Genomic DNA, 16,739 nt, shown 5'->3' on the forward strand with positions numbered 1-16,739 from the left:
TTATAAAAAAATAAAAAAAAATCATTTTATGTAAAAACAATTTTTTATATAAAATTTATAATTTTTATTTTCTATAAAAACTATAAAAAATTGTATTTTATGAGAAAATATTTATATTTATAAAAAATAGCATATTATCTAAAAATTTAGAGTCTATTTTATTTACAGATTTTAAAAATTGATGAAAAATAGATTTCATTCAAAAAAGAAATGTTTCTAAAAATTAACTTACTCTTTTAAAAGGTATACGACATATTTTAAAAAAATAACCGCCCGATTTCATGTTTCATAAAAAATATATTTTGGCAATTATTTTTTCAAATAAAATGTATATTAAAAAAGTTTATAATGTTGTGTAAGAACATTTTCGATTTAAATATTGAGTCAAAAACAAATACATTTGAATAGAATTTTTTTTTTATTTGTTTGAACTATTTAACCGGAGGTAAATATATAATTTTAAACAAAAATGAAAACCTTTTAAATTTAATAATTTATACTCAAACCAATTGCCTATCCTCATTGAATGGTTGAAATGATGAAAATTAATAACTCCCAACGAAAATTATAAAAGAATTTTATTTTGATACAAAAAATTATAAAAATTTTGATTTTTTATAAAAATCTTTTATTTTTTTAATTTTTTAAAAATATTTTTATACTTTTTTATAAAAAAATATTTTATATTTTTAACTTTTTATATAAATTTTTAATTTTTAATTTATGCTTTTATATTTTAAATTTTTTTACTAACTTTGACATCATTATTCTCATGTGTCAAATATTAAATTTATCACATGCTAAATATTCATTAGACAACCTAAAAGAATTAGCATCATTAATCCCAAGTACCATTTTGTATAATGAAACAAAATACGAGAACCGATTTAAACCATAAAAAACATAAGTACCAAAACAAACATTAAAACCAAGCATAGGTACTAAAAATTATATTTGCCCATTGATATAATACCAAAATGAGATGAGCCACTTGTTCACGACCGATGGTTAAATCCCCTCTTTTCTTTTTAAACTCTGCTCACAGATACAGATTCACAGGATGAGAAAATGCATCAGATTGCCCCAGCAAGTTTCAAGACATTATCCCACACTTGTCCAACTATATTCCTTTTTCCCCATTTTGGGTTAAATGTTCCAAGGTATTTTCTACAATGAATCCTGTGGAATATGTAACTAACTATCCAGTCTTTCCAAATGCAAAGCTGGAATGAGATGTTAATATATACAGCATACATTAAATAAAAATAAAACAACAATGGCAAAAATCTGCATGTCCACAAACCTCAACATGCTGCATTCCAAAATAAGTTGCATGAGGCAAAATCTCTTATATCAATGCACATTGAGCAATGGCCAAAGCAGCAGTAGACACACTACATGGTGGTTTGCCTCTTTCATGAAAATTTTGATTCCATCAAGAAAACCAATTGATCTGATTTTTGAAGCCTGTGTCATTCTACAACTCGACTCCTACTCCTTCCAGTGCGGCTGCCATTGAAGCAGATGCCTCTTCAAGTGTTCGCTTCTTTTGAACCATGTTGAAGGCCTCAAGAATATCTCCTTCCTGCCATTGATCATAATCTTCCACTCCCATACCACACTCCAAACCAGCATTTACCTGTCCAAAAAACTATCAACTAAATATGAAACCAATAAGAATTCCCTCATCCCCTAAATTATCAACCAGACAATTTTAGTAAGAAAGCTGAAGATATTGATGCTGATATAGCCATTTTGAATGATGATTGACCTACTATCTCTCGGAAAAGCATCTTCAAACATGATCTAGAAGTACCAAGACCACAATCCAACTTTACCAAACATTAAACTTCCTGTAACAGAAGTAGCCTCCATAAACATTTCTCAACATAATGAAAAGGATTAACAAAACCAAGGCAAAGGCATTAAAAGCAATGCCACTGGATCTTACATTACAAAAATCAGGACAAAGATTGGGTCACTCACAAGTAAAATACTAAGATCAAAAGATGTTCCAAGGCATTGAATTAGAACCATTTCATCAGACAAATGAACAGGAGAAGCCCACTACAATTAGATGCTACAATATATATACTATAATCAAAATCTATCCTTGGCATCCCATGAAACTGAAAATTCCTAATTATTATAGAAAGTATAATAAAGAAAATAGATTTAAAAAACACTTTTTAAATTTAAGAAAATTCCTAATTGTCAATCATACCATTCATACAAAAATAAATTTTAAAAAAAAAAAAAAAAGAACTTTTTTTGGTTGGGGAAAAGGATCCAAAAGTACACTCGAAGGCAAAACACTTCCAACCACAAAGGCAATCAAAGATGAACATAAGTTCAGTCTATCATTCAAATTCAGTTGAGGATCACCCAGCTTCTAAGAAAATCGTCAATGCAGGTTGCTATCTTTACAAAACAAACCTTACCACACTTCATATAGTCCAAGTTGGAAACAAGTCCAAAGAATTCAATAATTTGTTCATCCCACTGCTTAGCTAAACTTGACTTATTAATCAAATATATAATGATCTCCCATCTAAATATTCAACATACAAACTTATGGTTGCGGATCTCTTTATATGCAATTTTATCCATTATTTTGATTTTTTTTCTCTCATCTTTATGTCAAATTACTAGGCAGCATATCAAACCCATCAAATCCTCCCAAGCACAATTATTACATAATATTCACATACTTATCTGTATTAGCCAATATGCCAGCAGATACATATGAGAAAGACATGAAAAAGTTTACTGGAAGAGTCAGCACGCATTAAAATTTCATATTAAAGAGAGATGATGATAGAAATGTGAACAAAGAAAAAAAAGAAAAAAAACAGTACTATCAATCAACAGTATACCTCTTTAACAATTTCCTTAACCCTTCGCAATGAATCAAGAACACCGACATGGACTGTGCGACCATTTCGAATGACACGGATGCCACAACCATCCACTATCTTTCCCTCTGTTACCATACATCCAGCAACACGACCACTACCACTGCTGAAAACAGCCCGAACCTCTGCAGAGCCAATTGGTACTTGTTCCTATCAAAAGAAGAGCAGTATCAACTCTGAATCTTTAAGGTGGAAATCTTAAACATACAAAAGGAAAAGCAAGTACATGACCCAAGAATTTAAAGCCTTCAAGTTCAAAGCTACACCAGATCAAAGTAAATTCACTGTTTACAAGAGACTAAAGAAGAACAACAAGAAAGAAGCAAAAGAAAGTAAATCAAAAAATGAAAGTGAGAGAAGGATCACTGCCCCAGCATACTTCTACGCGCATTCAACAAATACAGGTAGAAGAGACTGATCAAGGTAAAAGAATATGACTACTAAGGATTTTAAGAGAAATAGCCATAGATAGAAATAAAAGTATACAAATAGCTGATCCAGGCAATTTGAATTAAGGGCTTCTTGAATAAAATTAAGAAGAGATGGATTTTGTGACGGAACTATAATATGAAAGGGATACAGGGTTTCCCTCCATGATCCATTCTTCCCATTTTCTACTTTCCCAAACAAGGGCCAGGCCCCTTCTTCCCCACTCCATCCCTCTCTTTCCTCTCCCTTCTTCCCATTGCCCTAAATCCATATACATTTTGACTCAGGAACCAAATCAGATGCCAAACAGCTTCATTTAGAACCGCGATAGCATAATATTAATACTTAAAACATTAGACTAACCTCAACAGGCTCCAGGAGTCCTTCCATTGCATTCCTCACATCATCAATAAGTTCATAGATAACTCTATAAAGCCGAATCTCAACACCTTTATTTTCTGCATAGCTTTTAACCGGACCTGGTGTCTTTACATTAAATCCCAAAATAATAGCTTTGCTAGCAACCGCAAGATCGACATCGCTGGTGCTTACATCTCCTGTTGCTTCCAAAAGAAACTTCAAAGTGACATTGTCTTGTGGGAGCACCAGCAATGCTTGTCTGACAGCCTCTATGGATCCCTGGTTGTGGAAAACAGATACAGTTATAGCAATTATAGTGCTCAGTGGAAACAAAGAAAAGATAAACAAGAATGTTGGAGGATATTCATTCCATTTCAAGGAATCAGCACTCAGCACAAGCATCAAGCAATAAACCAAAAAGTAAGAAGAGAAATACCAAGATGAATTTTGGGTACTTTCTCCAAATGATGATACAGCCTGAACTGACAAAGTCAAGTTTTTCCTTTTTCCTTTTTATCAAACGAAGAAAAGGTTTATTTTTTTAAAAAAATACATAAAAGAAGACAAGTTAATTGACTGAAATCTAATATTTGGCCCACATAATTCAAATCGTCCAATCACCTGTGTCCCCTTGCACTATCTATCATGGGGAAGGAGCCTCTCTTTTGGCCCCATTTCATTCTCAGGCAATTCACATGCACTGAACATCTCATTAACTCTTTATAATATTGATACACAGTAGCACAAAAATTATGTGCAATTCACACAGATGGCCAAGTCATCCGTGTGCATTTTCAAATTTCATTACACTCAAATTAACAATGTTATGAACGGGATAACCTTGCATGATGTTTTCCTCTGTGTAAATCTGATGAGCATACCTGTAAATCAACCTTCAAGATAATATTTAGCTGGTGCAAGTCTAACCCAGAAAGCTTTCCAGCTGACACCGCAGAAGCTAAAGAAGAAAGTGTGACCTTGCCATCCCCAGCCTTGGCTGACATACGTTCATTTCGCAACAACTCAGCACATGCCTCTGCCTTTTCACGTGCAACATCAAGGGAATCAACAACCTCAAATTCATCACCAGCAAGTGGAACATTATTCAAACCAATGACCTGAAACATACACACCAGATCTCTTAGGGGAAATTTCAAACCTAGAGTAATGCTATAATAATAGACATACAGAGCCAGCGCATAGAAGCTATGGCACAGAAATTCAGGAGAATTCTTCAACATGCTACTGGTTAGTTTCGAAATATGCTGGCAACATCAATCTAAAAGCAATAAATTTTGCATGTTATCGAGTTCAGAAAATGCAAATTCATGCAAACTGTACACCAAATAGTAGTCCACATGCTCTTTTATGTACGTTCCTTTTTTCCATTTTTCTCCTCTTTTCTACAGGGGCCTTGAGGATGACTGGGATGTAATTATGAGAGAGAGAGAGAGAATGAATGTGGATCAAGCCCACATTTGGAATAAACAGTATAGCGTAATCATCACAGAAACACTTCAGGAAATGCTTTGGATGAGTACCAAATGAGTCCTGATTCTGTGAATCCTCCAATTCTATAAGAAAAACAACACAGATTTTCCTCAAAGGAGAAGAAAAAAGGTGAGGGGAGCCAAGCAGTTTATTGTTGATCAATTATGATTTGTCTGTTGTTCTCCAGAATAACCCTTAACTAGTCAATCTCTAAAGTTGATTCTATTTCTTATCCACAAACATTGCTGTTCATTCAAATCATCACCATCAATGCACAACAATTATGTATTTCGGGGGTACTTTCATGAACAACTTCGCTCATCTTACTTATCATGTTATACAAATATATTACATAGATCTAACTAGGCTACAATTATTTTGCTTCACAAATCATCACCATCAATCCATCAATTTCTACTAGGCTACAATTATTTTGCTTCACAAAGATGTAACTACTGCTAAGGCAACCACATAAATTGAGGCTATAGATGATATTAAGAAGTCCAAATCCCTCTTTTAGACTCAACTATATTCATACATTGTCAATTAGCAGGGTGGATCCATGGTCAAAAACTAGCATGATTTATACCTACAGTCCAGATAATTTAGGAGTGTAGAATCTGAGAATTGTTTTTTCTCTTAAAGGTGATTCTGTGGTTCATATTGAAGATAAAGGTGGCACTGAACAAAATCATGTCTCCTTATATTGTATTGACAGCCCCAAATGCAAAGAACTTACACCCTCGCACTCAAACCACATGTGTAACTAAATTCCAACTACAAGGGCCACATAAGGAAATCAAGCTGCAGCCTGCATGTCAAAATGTTAACCATTCTGCAATGAGGTCCGAATTTCCTCATCTGTGCTCAAGTTAGAGCAACAGGTTTATTAGCATCTTTCAAATTTAATAAAAAAAAGCAGTCAAATATAGAAAGACAAACAGAGTAAATTAAAAGGGAAACATAATAATTTGCTAACCTGTACAGGTATTGAGGGTCCAGCCTCATCGACACGATTTCCGCCATCATCAAATAAAGCACGCACCTGGTCATGGATATAGTGGAAAACTCTCTTCAGATAGGTTTAGAATGTCAAGCATATACCATATTGCAAGCAGAGAATTTTCATATTCGAATGATCAAGAGTGTGGCTCTAGTTTACCAACCTTTCCAAAGGCTTCTCCACAAACAACTACATCCCCTCTTTTAAGGGTTCCATTCTGCACAATAAAAGTAGCTACAGACCCCTTAGATTTATGAAGACCCGCCTCAATTATTGTGCCTTTTGCATTTCGATCTGGATTAGCCTTTAACTCTTGTAACTGAAACAGTCCAGGTGAAGGTCATATTGGAAGTAACAGTAACCAAGCTAATTATGTGCTTAAAGTTGGACACAGAAAACTCGCATATTATTCGAAATATTTCACCAAATATATCACCACCTAGGCCTCAAATCATATTGAGCTTTTATGCTTTAGTGAAATGATTTTGCTCCTCAAAATGTTCTAACTCAAAAGTGCCAAATGACATCATTAATTGGTCCTATTAGTAGAACTTCAAAAAAGTCTATTCCTTAGGAGAGATACTTCTTGAGCTGAGAAGGTATTTTATAAAGAAAATGAACTAAAGCACAAATTCAAAATGATTTGGAAACTTAGAAAGAGAAGAAAAAGTAACTAAGGATATGCTGCATACTTTGACAGCCAACCATGGTAATAAGCAAAATTGTCAAGATGCAGGAAAGCCAATAATAGTACACACCTCGGCAACTAGCATTACAGTCTCCAACAGGTCATCTATATTCTGCCCTTTAAGAGCACTGATCTGTAATAGCAGACAACAACATAAGCATCCAGAATGCACATGAATCAGAAAAGATCACATAAATAACATATCATTAAACCTGAACCATAGGGATGTCACCACCCCAGACTTCTGGCATTAGTCCAACCGAAGAAAGCTCTTGCATAACTCTTTCTGGGTTAGCTCCATCTTTATCTATCTGTTACAGTAGAATGAATAACATTAGCCATATTTAATGCCAACATTTAGAGCATGGGCAAGCACCAAAATTTCCTGTAGAGTAGACTTGCATTCCGATTTTCAGAACAAAAATGACCTTATAGTTAACAAACCTTATTTATAGCAATGACAATTGGTACTCCAGCTGCTTTGGCATGAGCTATAGCCTCATTTGTTTGAGGACGAATCCCATCATCAGCAGCCACCACAATGATCACAATGTCAGTAACCCGTGCTCCACGAGCTCTCATTGCCCCAAAAGCCTACAGAAACATGTAATAGATATCACCTAGGGACAAGATATTGCAAGTAAGTTGCATTTAAGATTTACCGTACTATAGCATTATTGTGAAGGTTACTAGTTTCTGAAGCAAAAAAAAAAGTACTGAAAGGGAAAGAAAAGCTATTCCTAGCAGAAAAAGAACTTTAAAGATGAAAGTTCCTAGTGATTGTGTTACCTCATGTCCAGGAGTATCAAGAAAAACACATGGTTGTGGCTTGCCATCTATCGGTACTAAAACTTTATATGCTCCAATTCCTTGTGTTATACCACCTGCTTCTGAGGCAGCCACCTATAGATATCCAGCAATTAGGCTTCAGTTTGATAATGAATGTGTTTTGCTAGTTAATAACTGCATAAAGCTTTGAGTGTCAATTGACCAAATTATCAATACTTCTATGCAGAGAATCATTTTATCACTTGCACACCACCATGAAAGAGCAAAAATAAATAACTAATAAAAAAAATTTTCAACCAGAGCAAGTAAAACCTATGACCTAAAAGTTCCTCTTAATTTCAAATGGAAAAAAAACATAACAAGTATCAGACTAATCAAGGTTCCGCGCACCTTGCTTTTGCGGATAACATCCAGAAGAGTTGTCTGCAAAGCATAAATAACCAAAATACAAATCAGTAAGCTCTAGTGTTTAAGAAAAGTTTCTTACTTCAATTCAAAATGAAATAAAAGAACAGGAGAATTCTATATGCTGAGCGTTACATCTAACCTTCCCATGGTCAACATGACCCATTATAGTGAGAACAGGAGGCCTGTCTTGTAGCTTGTCTAGGTCATCTTCATCAAAAATTTCCTTCTTTTTTGCCATTTGTTCTACCTTAACAGGGTCTGCATCTATGACTTCAACCTCATACTCCTTACACACCATTTTTACCATGTCTTTGTCCAAAGTTTGCACTCCATCTGGTTTAATCCCCTTGGAGTACAGATATCCAAGAATTTCCCCCTCACCAATAGCCAAATTGTATGCTACCTCCTCTACTGACATGCCTTTTTCTCCAACTTCCAAAATTTCCACTTTAACAGGTGCTGCCTCTTTGGCAGCCTGGATTCTGGCTGCCTTCCTTCTAGCTTTACTCCATTTCCGCCCTTTCCTTGAGGTGGCAGCACCAGGTATTGACACGTTCAACTCTGATGTCTCCTCATCAGGAATTTCAAGATCGTCACTAATAATGCGCCTCCTAGGACCTCCAGCAGAAACATTTTTCTTCCGATAATCATCCTTGAACTTTCCAGGGGCAGGGCCCTTCCCTGGCTTTGTAGGAGCTAATACAGCTTGAGCAATGACAGGGTCAACCACAGGCTTCTTTGACGCAAATTTATCAATCAGAATAGGCTTTCTTTCTTTACTCTTCCCATCTGTATCAGACTCTAACTTTTGACCTGCCCCAACATCTTTCAAGATAACCGGCTTCTTCACCACAGGTGGAGGTGCTACAGCTGGCTTAGCTTGTAACTTAGGTTGAGGTCTTACAGGTGGTTGGGGAGGTCTCAAAGGTGCAGCAGCACTTTCACCTTGAGACTCCACCTTCCCCTCTCCTTTTTTATCATTAACCTTAGGAGACTCCTTAACAACCTTTTGCACGATCCCAACAGTATCCCCTTTCCTCCACACACTTTTCAAAGTCTTAGCCTTTTTGCCACCACCCGAACCACTACCATCACCACTGGCTTTGGGTTTATTCACATTCACATTAACATTTACATTAGAGGTTTCCAGCTTTTCAGCTTTCTCCAATACTTCACCTAAAGACTCAATCACTTTATTCCTCTCATTTTCTTCTTTATCCTCATCCTCACCCTCACTCAATTCAGCATTCCAAGACAAACCCTTATCGTTTTTCACCCCTTCGGACTTCAAAACCGGCTTGGGGGCAGGTTTAAGAACAATTTCAGCATCACTATCTTTATAAGAAGAGGAATTGTTTGCCTCAGCAACAAAATCGGTGGGTGCCACAGAGTATTTACATTTACATTTCCTACTAAAACTTCTTTTAGACAACGAAACTCTTCTAACACAAGAATAGTAAGAGGACGAAATAGGTTCAGAGAAATAATTAATGAAAGTGGCATTAAGGGTTCCCAAATTAACAAGGGAAGCTAAAGAAGAAGAAGGCATTGTTCCTACAACTATTACCATAGCACAGCGAATCCTTTCATCTGAATTAGGAGAAACATAAAAAGAAACCCAGGAAAACTAAAAAAAGAAAAAGGGAAAAAAGGCTTACCTCTATCTTTTATCGGGGAATTGGGCAAAATGATAAAATTGTGAGGTGGAGGTTATGGGGAAGAAGCAAAGCTAAAAACCGGGGTCTGCGAGTCTCGACATATTTGTGGGTAATGTCATGTGTGGCTAATTCTCAGCCTGTCGATTTATTTTCCCTCGGGTCCTTTTTTGTGATAAGGCTAATAACCGGCATTATTTAAAAAAAAAAAAAAAAAGTTCTTACATTGGCACACCATAAAAATAAATTTGGGAATTTCTTGTTTTGGTTTTCACGGGAAAACGGAATTTTTAGGTTTAAGTTAAATTGTCGGTCCATCTCAATTCATTCTGAATCCTTTGTTGTCTCTAATCTTCTTCTTTTCTAGATTAAGTTTTCTTAGTTTTAGGAAATTGTTGTGAACACTTAATTATATCAAAAAGATAATGTCTACTTTTAATATTCACTAATGTATACAGTTACGGTCAATAAAATGAACTCAAGTTTTCATCCTTAAATTTATATTAAGCATATTTAATAAGTCAATTATACTTTTATTATAACATATTCAATAAATCAATTTCTTGTTCACCAAATGATAGAGCCAATCTTTAGATGTCAATAAAACAATTCCGGGTTCTATCAACAATTCCGTCTTCGACCTTTTATTTTGAACCAAGACAATAACGACTTGATTTTTAGTGATGTCAAAAAATACGGTTTCAAAATTTTCTTTCCGTAAATCAAGCCTATAAAGGTAAAAATGAAATATTAACAAAATTGACATGAAAATTGTAATAACCAATATTTGCCCGACCCGTTGCACAAATAAAATAACAGTCCAAATACATAGGCCCAAGTGGCCCAACTAAATTTAACCCCACTTTGCCTAAACCCTGGCCCAATCACGAGGCAGCCCAACAAGAAAAATCAGAAACAGAAAACTCATATGGTTTCCAGAAATTCCCAGCGCCGCAGCAACCGTACCACGCCTCCACGCGCTGCGCCACATCCACAGCTCGTACAGGCTCCGTACCTGTAAAACAAACAACAGCACTAGACAGAAAGAAGAGGAGAGAAGAGCATTTTGTATTTTTTTATAAATCCCGAACAAGGGCATGTATTTTTGGGGGACATATCATAGAATATCGGAAATAAGAACAACAGAGGTTGATTTTTTTCGATTTTTACTCGTCGTTTTTTATTATTTTATTTTATTTTTATTTTGTTTTACGAATTTGTTAAATAAAAAGAAAACAATAAAGGAGAGGGAGAGGAGAGACTTACCCAGAATTGCCCTACTGATACCCTCGCCGGAAGCCCTTTATGGCCGCGGAGATTGGACCGAGGGAGGGCACGGGTTTCTCTTTTCCTTCAAACTTCGGGCCTGAAGGATTCGGCCTTGGAACAGGGCTCAAAGGGGAGGCTCAAAATAGCCCCTTTCGTGCGATGCTGGTTGCTAGACGCGGCAGTTCCACGGCGAAGCCACGGTGGCAACCATGGCCGAAAGCCTAAGCTTATTGTGGGAAAGGAGGCTGAGAGAGAGGGAGACCCCTGTCTCCCTCTCTGTTTTTTTGAAAATAAAAAGAGAAATGTTTTTTTTGTTTTTTTTAAGTATTTCAATGGCTCCGAAAACGGCGCCGTTTTAGCCTCAGTGACCCGCGCGATGACCCGACCCAGGGGAAGGATCCGCGTGTTTTCGCTTCAGTGGGATATTTTCGCAAATGGTCCTCCTGCTTTTATAGCACATCCGGATCAATTCTTTCACTTCTTTTAAATTTGGCCTATCATTTATCTTTTGCTTCATTTTAGTCCATATCGCAGAGCTGCGTTTTGGGAGGATGGGGAATATTTCCCAATTAGTCCCCCATGTTATTCGCGCACTGCATTTTTGTCCTTCAATTTTATTTTATTTTCACTTTTTTCTTTCTGATTTTGTTTTAAAACCAATTTAATCCTTATTAGCTTGATTTCATTTGCTCTTTTTTAATTTATTTAAGTATTTATATTTCATTATTTTTTGATATATTTAATTTTTAAATCTAACCTTATTTTTATATTTGTGCTTAATATTATTTTAAATCCTTTATGAATGTTGTTTAAATTTATCACATATTATTATTTTAAATTTATCATATAATTATTTTAAGTTTCATGTATCATTCTTCAAATGTATTATGTATTATTCTATATATTTTTATGTAAATTTAATATTATTTATATACCATTTGTGATATATTATTAATCCCATATTATTCTATTTTTACTTATTCTCATATATATATATAATTTATTTCTTTTTTAAAAACCTACTTTATTATATTTCACCCATTTCAACTTTTTACATGTATTATCATGTATGTATTATTTATTTAGATTAACATATATATAGATATTATTATTTTATATATTAGTTATTTGGATTTTCCTCATTTGTAATATTTACTTTAAGATTTATTTAGATATTTTTGTTTCACATAATATTTTTTTAACACCATTTTTTATCTATTTTAAATTTTCTTGCATATTATTTATTTTAAAATTTGTATACCTACACTTTATTGGTTTACAATTTCCTTTCTTTCATGTTTTTTTGGTTATTTCAAAACTTGTACATTGGGTTGGTGTTTGTGTTAATTTACTTGTTTCTTAGTTATTATTATTATTATTATTAGGTTTTAATTACTAATGTTGATATTTACATGTGATGTGAGATTATTGCCTTTATGTGTATGGTATTTATTTATTGGTATTTATGGATTATTTGTGTTCATTAACATATAGGTTTACGAATTATCGCCTCGCGTTGTACGTTATTATTCCATTGTTTTTATTTGTTTAAAAAATTACGTTTAATATCACTCAAGTATCAAGAGCATTTTTATTCAAAAAGTTTTTCAAAGATAACACAAAGTTCGGTATTTGGGATCCTTGAAAGAATTGAGCCCTAACGTATTAGGTTCCAATTTTTCTCTTCGAATCTAAATAACCGAGATTATTCTTTAATCAAAGCATATGAATAAAAAAAACTCATTCTCGGGAATTCGATACGTTGTGTCCTAACACATTGGATATGACATGTTGTTTTCTCAAGATGAGGATTTTTTCCAAAAAATAAAAATAAAGGCAATATTCGATATTTAGGAATTTTGTGAAATCAAACTCTAACTTACTAGGTTTTGATTTTCTCATTTGACCCAAATAATCAGATATCCTTCTCAAAATGCATAGGTTTTAAAAGTCAAAAGATAAACTTAATTCTGAGGATTTGAAATGTTGCACTCTAACTTACTAAGTGTGATAATTTATTTCTTTGAAATCAGCGAGCCTTATCATCCAATTCATTTTATTCAAGATAAAAGGACCGTATTTTAAAATCTATTCAAAACTTCGACACTAAGACATTAAACAATCAATTCGGTACCAATTTTGGGCGTCACGAGGGTGTTAACCCTTCCTCGTGCGTAACCGACTCCCGAACCTGTTTTCTCAAAATTCGCAGACCTAAAATTATTTTCAAGGTGATCCGATCACACCTCAATAAAAGATCGGTGGCGACTCCTAGAATTTTCATTTTTTAAAAGTCGAACCCCATTTTTTTTCAAATTTAAAATGGTTTCAACAGCTTGGCGACTCCACTGGGGAGTATAAGAGAGTCAGGCCGTAAAATTGATTGTTTTTGTCTTATTGTCGAAAATTAAAAATTTGGTTTGAAAAAATTAGGATCTTCTCTTTGCATTTGTTTGCATGATTATTGTAAATTCAGCTCTATATTTTGGCATCATATTGTATAAAGATTATTTAGTCTTACCCTTTTAAGTGGGAGTGAGAAGCTACTCCTTCGTGAGGTTTTCACCTCCGTGCAGGATAGTGGATCACTTTCGGAATACATCCGTACCTATGTCTTCGTGAGATTTTCATCTCCGTCCAGCCATATGGAAATGTATTCCCCTGAACCAAACTTGGTCTGTATGAGCCTATAATGGGTGAAATCGAGGAATCTGCTGGTTCGGATACTTTGACTTTAGAGCCAAACCGCATATAGATAGCCTAAGAACCCATCCTAGGTAGAGCCACTCTAAATCCTTAGTGGTTACCTGACTAGGTCCTTTTGTTTCCCTTGTTTGCTTATGTTTTGTACTAACAACTCTTGTTGTATTTTGATTGCATTGCATTTGCATCTTAGGAAAGAGATATTGATTCAAGTCCGATTACTAAATTAGAAAGCTTGTCATCGAATACGAATTCCTTGATAAAGTAGAAAACAATACGACTGCCTGAATATATTCTGAGAAACACAAGAAGGGTGATGAAGAGTTCGTGACCTTTACTTCGTAGCTTAAGGGTTCGAGACGATTGTCCAAGAGCCTTCGACGTTTCAACTCCCTTAAAGAAGCTGACGAGCTTTATGAAGATGAGCAGATGATGGATCGTGACCAAGATCAAGAAAAGAAGCTAGCAGTTGTGTCTATTGGAAATTGGCGAGATTATCTCAAACATGCGGATGAAGAAAAAGATTGATGTTGTCTCTTGGAATATAAGGGCGAGGCTGTACATGCATTTACTTTATGTAAAGGAATTTGCTTTCTAGTGAAGTTTCCTAAATGTAATTGAATAAGAATCAACGTCTCTTTAGGCATTCATTTCATGCATTTTGCATTACATTACATTACATGCATTAAAGTCCATTGAAAGGGTCTAATTAAGTAAATTTATTTCAACTAATCTAAAAAATCAACCAATCAAGCACCCTTACGGTACTCATCGTAAAACTAAGGAAATGGATCAAAGATTAGAGAAACTGGAGCAAATGCAAAAGGATATGCAAGAACGGTTACAAGTACAAATGCAAAAGTGGCTAGATAAAATTCAAAAAGACATGATGGAAAAATTGATCAAGGCTCAAAAAGATGCGATGGATGAATTGACACATCTACTGGCTAAAGGTGTAAATAAGGGGAAAGGTCCTATGGTAAATGATGATGATGATGACAAGGATAGACCTATCTATCCTCCAGGCTTTACGCCTCTACATGTGCAGGTTCAGACTGAGGTACCTCCGTGCAGATCCTTTGTTTCAATTGGGCCTCAGCAGTTGCAAACCGATGTTTCAATACCGATGAACTTTCTGGCTGGATCAGGTCCTAACCCTGGTGATAATCCGGTTAATCTTGCCGTCCCAAATTTTGATGAAGCAGTTGAGGAAGGAAAGGCAAACGTCGAACTGTCAAAATAATGGGAGGATAGGTGTAAACGGTTGGAGGAAAAATTCAAAGCCCTGGAAAGCGCCGATAGTCACCATGGAATTGATGCAAAAGATCTGAGCTTGGTTCCAGACTTAGTACCCCATCACAAGTTCAAGATGCCTGAATTTGAGAAATATAGTGGGACTAGCTGCCCCGAAGCCCATATCACCATGTTCTGTAGAAGGATGACTAGCTACATTAACAATAATCAGCTGCTAATACACTGCTTCCAAGACAGTTTGATAGGGGCAACGTCCAAATGGTACAATCATTTGAGCCACACCAAGATTGGTTCATGAAGGGACCTAGCTCAAGCATTCATGAGGCAATACAGTCATGTGACAGATATGGTGCCTGATAGAATCACTTTGCAAAATATGGAAAAGAAGCCAAGCGAAAGTTTCAGGCAGTACGCACAAAGATGGAGTGAAGTCGCTATCCAAGTCCAGCCGCCGCTCCTAGAAAGAGAAACTACGATGCACTTTATCAACACATTGAAGGCCCCGTTCATCACTCACATGTTGGGAAGCACTTCGAAGAGCTTTTCAGATATAATCATGAATGGCGAAATGATTGAAAATGCCATAAGAAATGGGAAAATAGAAGCAGGAGAGAGTAACAAAAGGTCAGCCTCGAGAAGAAAAGAAAATGAGGTAAACAACACGAGCACCTACAACAAATCGATTACGGTGAACCAGCCAAGAAAAGTGATTGCTAGTTAACAAGGTTCATCAAGACAAAAATCTTATGTGAAACATGGCACGGAAAACCTCTAGTTCACGCCAATTCCGATGTCGTATAAGGAGCTGTATCAAAACTTATTCGATGCGCGCATTGTTGCCCCTCTCTACTTTAAACCTCCACAGCCTCCGTACCCTAGATGGTACAACGCAAATGCACAATGCGATTATCATGCGAGAATGACGAGCTATTCCATAGAAAATTGCATTGCATTTAAACAAGTGATTGAAAGGCTTATCAGTATGGGCGTCGTTAAATTTGATGATTCCTTTAGTGCGAAAAATCCATTACCCAATCATAATTGATAAATTGAGTGAATGCAATGCATGAAGAAGAGGGGGAACTGTTCACATCGACGAAAAGCAACTGAAGAAGGGACCTTGTTAGATATCCGCCATTATAACCCTAGGAGTGTTCTAAGCAATTAGACTGCGGAAGAAATCCCTGTAGTTTTTAGAGCTCATTTAGAGTAATGTTCAGAATATTTTTTTTGTTTTAGCCTAAAAATGATAGAAATTCCTTTGTGAAATAGGCTCATGTCTGAACTTTATTATTCTAATGAAATACATCTTTGCGATCACTTTTGAGCCAATGTTCTTTCATTCTTTTTTGAATAATTATTTCTGATTATTTCATTCTTTTGGATTTTTTTCCACATCATTCATTCATTCATTATCATATTGTACAAATAATTATTCATAAATTTATACATTCTTTTGTATATTCTTTGGTACTTATTATGGGTCCCTAGATATCAATTACATGAATGACGCTGCTACAGACTCAGGTTTTCCTTTTTAGCGAGGCATGTGTTTAGAGGGATCTCATGACTTTGAAAATGACATAGATCGTAGCTTATCTCCGTACTTGTTGACGATAGTAGAATAAGAGGATAGACAGATCCTACCTCACGAGGAACCATTAGAAATTATGAGCCGGATGAAGATTAGAATTGACGTGACCACAAAGATGAAGTGAAACCTCATTAAGTTACTCTAGAGTTCAAAGATGTTTTTGTATGGTATTAACAGGATA

At 35.3% G+C, this 16,739-nt stretch overlaps 1 protein-coding gene across 2 annotated transcripts; it reads right to left on the reverse strand.

The window, feature by feature from the left end:
• Positions 1 to 939: 939 nt before the first annotated feature.
• LOC107922011 (translation initiation factor IF-2, chloroplastic) lies at positions 940 to 9,899 on the reverse strand. Of its 2 annotated transcripts, none has more exons than XM_016851837.2 (12): positions 8,223 to 9,899; positions 8,066 to 8,098; positions 7,676 to 7,789; positions 7,331 to 7,480; positions 7,099 to 7,197; positions 6,957 to 7,019; positions 6,362 to 6,517; positions 6,175 to 6,240; positions 4,586 to 4,822; positions 3,708 to 3,983; positions 2,877 to 3,065; positions 940 to 1,639 (listed from the first exon to the last, which is right to left on the reverse strand). In XM_016851837.2, exons 1-12 carry the CDS (start codon positions 9,651 to 9,653, stop codon positions 1,478 to 1,480), a joined length of 2,976 nt encoding a protein of 991 aa, XP_016707326.1. In that variant the 5' UTR covers positions 9,654 to 9,899; the 3' UTR covers positions 940 to 1,477. The 2 variants fall into 2 exon arrangements, with proteins under 2 accessions (XP_016707326.1, XP_016707325.1); XM_016851836.2 differs by having other exon boundaries at positions 940 to 1,651.
• Positions 9,900 to 16,739: the final 6,840 nt, after the last annotated feature.

Source organism: Gossypium hirsutum, chromosome D01, assembly GCF_007990345.1.
Source record: "Gossypium hirsutum isolate 1008001.06 chromosome D01, Gossypium_hirsutum_v2.1, whole genome shotgun sequence".
Taxonomy (NCBI): domain Eukaryota; kingdom Viridiplantae; phylum Streptophyta; class Magnoliopsida; order Malvales; family Malvaceae; genus Gossypium; species Gossypium hirsutum.